Consider the following 4,556-nt stretch of genomic DNA (forward strand, 5'->3'; position numbering starts at 1 on the left):
TCGCATGAACGTGGTGAATCCAGACTCCTGGTTTTGGAGAAAGAAAAAGACAGGTCATATTTTTACAAACAAAGCAAAGCAATACGTTCAGAGCACTTTTAGTTTCTGTACACCACTGCAGAATATAAAGGAAGGAGCAGTTATTGCTTCTGCGTTGCCTCACCGTGCAGCGCTCTGGCCCAGTGCTGCTCCACTGCAATGCAAGGGGAAAATATCCTTGCAGATTCCACATGTCAATCTTTGAAGAGGTGGGACACAGACAAAGAGGCCGTAAAACTCACAGGACAAGGTGAAATCCGTCTCTAGGAGTGACACTGATGCCTTTTTGTTGAAAACACTCAAAAGACATTTTCAAGCCGCGCTTGTATGCTACACGTGTGATTCTGGAAGCAGTTAGTGGACCATTTGTTGGCTACACACACGTTTGCCACTGTTCCTCATCCCTTAACAGTTTTGCTCGTGATCTTCCTCCTTTTCCACACACTCACACATAGGAATTACATTTTTTCAAGCTACTACCAAAATTATTGACAAACAATTTCAAACCTGGACGCCTAGATGTCAACCTCTGTGTTTTAACAACTTGTGACTTCCGTTTGTCTAAGGCTGTTGGATGCCAGCAGTTTCCTTTTCCAAGGAAAGCTCCAAACACAACTCATGGGCATTTCAAAAGGCTTGGAGAGGGGGAGGTGGGAACACCTGTGCTCTAACCAGGTCTACCGCTACACCCACACTACAGTTGTCTGGGCAAGTAACACTGATCCCACCCACTGTGACCATTTTTTACTTTCAAGCAATCCCAAAACAAACCTACCAAAACTGGTGATAAAGAGGGAAAATACAAAGAGGTAGAAGTCACAGGTCGACTTAAACCAACGCTGGGGAACAACAAAACCAAATGAAGAATGCAAAATAAACTAAAACCAAACCCCAGCACTGGGAAGGTTTTGAGAAGGCTGAACAACAAAATACTCTTCTTCCACTGAAAGAGAATGAAGTGATAAGTTTGGGTGATACGTCATCTGGAGACATCTGGCAATCAACAGCCCCTGCGGAAGGACCCCAGTTTTCAGAGCTGTGCGTCTGGAAGTCATTTAAAATACACTTGGGGGTCAGAGGGTCTCCTGACTCTTCCTTGCTCAGGGTAAAACGACCTATGATCTCTACTCTGGAACTGCAATTTCCTTGGGGGTGGGAAGGACTCCTTACAGGCTACCATGGGGGCTATGCTCTTCCCCACAGCCAGTACTCCGGAGTGGGGTAGCAAGGAGCTGAGAGCAACTGCTCTGCTGGCCATGGCTTCTCCTGTAGCATGTCATGTTGCTCCCACGCCTCTTCTCTGCCCACGTGGAATGATATTACACCAGCTGGACCACACTGGACTAAATGCCCAGGGACATCTACTGACAGAAGGATACAGACCGGTTGGAGCAAGTCCAGAGGAGGCCACGAAGATGCTCAGAGGGCTGGAGCACCTCTGCTATGGGGACAGGCTGAGAGAGTTGGGCTTGTGCAGCCTGGAGAAGAGAAGGCTCCAGGGAGACCTTATAGCACCTTCCAGTGCCTGAAGGGGCTACAAGGAAGCTGGGGGGGACTTTTTACAAGGGTCTGTAGTGACAGGACAAGGGGGAACGGGGTTAAATTGAAAGTGGGGAGGGTTAGATTAGATATCAGGAAGAAATTATTCCCAGAGAGGGTGGTGAGGCACTGGGACAGGTTGCCCAGAGAAGCTGTGGATGCCCCATCCCTGGAAGTGTTCAAGGCCAGGCTGGATGAGGCTTTGAGCAACCTGGTCTAGGGGAAGGTGTCCCTGCCCATGGCAGGGGGGTTGGAACTAGATGGTCTTTAAGGTCCCTTCCAACCCAAACAATTCTATGATTCTGTGATTCTGTGACTTAGTGCCAGAATCAGGAACAGAAAACAGGTTCCCTGGCTCCCAATACTCTCTCCCGAGATTTCTTTTGCAAAGCAGGAGGTGGTTGGCCAAGGTGAGAAGTCCCTTAACAGCACAATCTCTTGTTACTGAAACAGGTTTGTGATCAGATGCGGAAACTCCATGGAGGACGCTGCGCTACACGCTGCCTCCAGCGTTACCATGACAGGTGAGCACAAAACCTGATTCGATGCTGCACAAGCAGAAGACCCAGGTCCCAGGAGAGGTACAGCGGGAACACAGCTGCCCGCAGCAGAGAGCGCGGAAACTCCATGGAGGGCACTGCGCTACACGCTGCCTCCAGCGAGCACAAAACCTGATTCGACGCTGCACAAGCAGAAGACCCAGGTCCCAGGAGAGGTACAGCGGGAACACAGTTGCCAGCAGCAGAGAGATTGTGATGTTCCTGTTGGATAATTTAATTCTACCCCAGGAAGGGTTGGCTGCACGTAGGGGATTAGTCAGTCCACTTTCCTGCAGAGGGATAATCATCTCCCAACTGCTGTGGCCTCAGCGCACTCCCGTCTTGCTAAATTCTTTTTATCAGTCACCAGAGATCCTTCCTTCCATATATCATTTCTGTAAGTACGGGTTAGAAGTACAAAAATTGCAGCTGAGATTTTACTTAATTGTTGGGTACTGCACCCATCTTTATTTCTAAGAAAAGATCCACAATCTGAATTAAACACAGTATCCATAACAACACCTGGATCAGCACCCTAAATGGTAATTACTGAGGTCCTAATACTGGAGAAAACTGGGAGGCAAAGCCCCAGGAAGACTTCCCTAAGATCCTGACTGACAAAGAACCTCAGAATTTGGCTTTTTTCCTCATGTTTCTCTATAATTTGGTGAGCTTTGATTTGGTAAATAGCAGCAATAACTTCCAGGCAAAGCTCTTTTATCAAAATCACTGAATAGCTTGAAGACCCCAGTGTTTCCTGCGGACCCTAACTTCTCCGGGCAATCCATCACTGCTAAGGAGTAGCCTCCCTCTCAGGGGTTCTGACAAGGAACGCACACAAATTATTGGATTGCTCCCTTATTGTCAGGCACTTTACAACCACAGAAGGCATTCTATGCCGTTGTGCCCCTTGTACTCATAACATATAATTAGCTGGCCACAGCAGGACTAAGGAATGGAACTTCAGCCCATGGGCTAGATGGCATCATTTGTCTTTCGTTCCCGGAGCGCCAGGACCGAATCTGATTCAGGGTGAATGAGACATTTAGTGTGCCCCAGTCTCCAAAGGACAGTACTGTCCCTGCTATAAAACCAAGGGTCTGTCACTGTTTGGCAGCCTGGTGGACCCGTAACTGTGTGCAGTACATGTGCGATGCAGATCCAGAACTAACAAGAGGAAGTTCTGTATTTTCTGGCATTTCGGCACCTAGCAGCAGCCCATGCAATACACCTTCCACTTTCACTCCATCCAAATTCACTTGCAGATTTCAGGAAAAAGTATTACCAAACCTCACGTTCCTAAAATAGTCCAAGAATGTTCCTGATGCAGAGAAGTACAAGGGTGTGGCACACAGCGATTCATCAATGCAAGACAGTAACAGCAGCAGTTACACATCCTACCAGCATGGTAAAAATTTACTCCACAGTGCCCATTTGCAGGGCAGTACAGGCAGAAGAGACCATCCTCCCGCTGCCAGGTGATGACTCTTGCTATCACTTACTCCTCTTTCCCCGCTGTATTTCTCCACAAATTTCCCATAGTTGTAATAGTTGAAGGTGGGGTAGCCGTCAACCCCCTCCTGCTTGCACAGGTCATGATTCTGTCCTTTGGCACAGTCCACTGCAGCGTAGGCGATCTGAAATGCAAGAGACCGGTATGAGGCAGGAGACAACAAATCAAGACTCTACTTCATGGCTGTGCTGCTGCAGCTTAAGACTTAACACCAGGAGAGACCCAAGTCTTCTGCCAAAAACGCAACGGCTTTTGTAACGGCTCAGCTGTGGAGGAAGATCAGAGGGTGGTCATCAGGTCAAGCCAGGCGAGAGGGAGAGCAGAAGCCTGCTCCCTCCCAGTGAAACGCTGCGCTGCTTGCACAGCACCCGGCCTGCGCAGCTGCGAGGCATCTTCAACCTACGGAGTGGAAAATCACCTTCCCAGCCTGCCCGCTGAGCAGGCGTTAGACTCCACGCGGGAAATCCAGGGGCTGTGTTAGTAAAACCAGACCCAAGCACGGCGCTCACAGCGCTGTCACGCTGCGGTATTTTTTCCTGCTCCCGGGTTTTACGTGATGAACAGCGACAGGGTGACTTTGATAACAGTAACGACCCACCTAACCCAACCTCCTTCCTGAGGCACGGATAATGCTCAGAAAAGTTACCTCTTGGACCAACACGGCTGTTCACTCCTGCAGGCTATTAATAGTGACAATTTCTACCCCAAACAGCCTTTGCAAACTCCGTTCAGTTCTCCCAAGGTCAGGCTGGGACGGGTGAGAGAGGTGAGGGCGTTGCCCCCACGTAATGCACACAGAGAAGAAGGTCGCTGCCTTGCAACCTCAGCCTGGGTTTGTTGCCTGCCCTGTGTTTTTCCAGTCATCCTTTCAGGTAGGGACTGCACGTTATGTGCAGCCATTAGCAAAGTGGGCTTTAATTCCTGAT

The 4,556-nt window shown here is 49.2% G+C and overlaps 1 protein-coding gene across 1 annotated transcript in view; it reads right to left on the minus strand.

Annotated features, from left to right (window-relative positions):
• Positions 1–4,556, minus strand: part of LOC104512395 (protein disulfide-isomerase A5-like) — a 33,381-nt gene that overhangs the window by 79 nt on the left and 28,746 nt on the right. Inside the window, exons 6-8 of the mRNA XM_010155359.1 lie at positions 3,620–3,754; positions 2,383–2,407; positions 1,545–1,554 (exon numbers count right to left, since the gene is read on the minus strand). Of these exons, the coding sequence (XP_010153661.1) occupies positions 1,545–1,554; positions 2,383–2,407; positions 3,620–3,754 (170 nt within the window). The remainder of the gene's footprint in view (positions 1–1,544; positions 1,555–2,382; positions 2,408–3,619; positions 3,755–4,556) is intronic.

The sequence above is a fragment of the Eurypyga helias genome, unplaced genomic scaffold, assembly GCF_000690775.1.
Source record: "Eurypyga helias isolate BGI_N326 unplaced genomic scaffold, ASM69077v1 scaffold16047, whole genome shotgun sequence".
NCBI classification, from domain to species: domain Eukaryota; kingdom Metazoa; phylum Chordata; class Aves; order Eurypygiformes; family Eurypygidae; genus Eurypyga; species Eurypyga helias.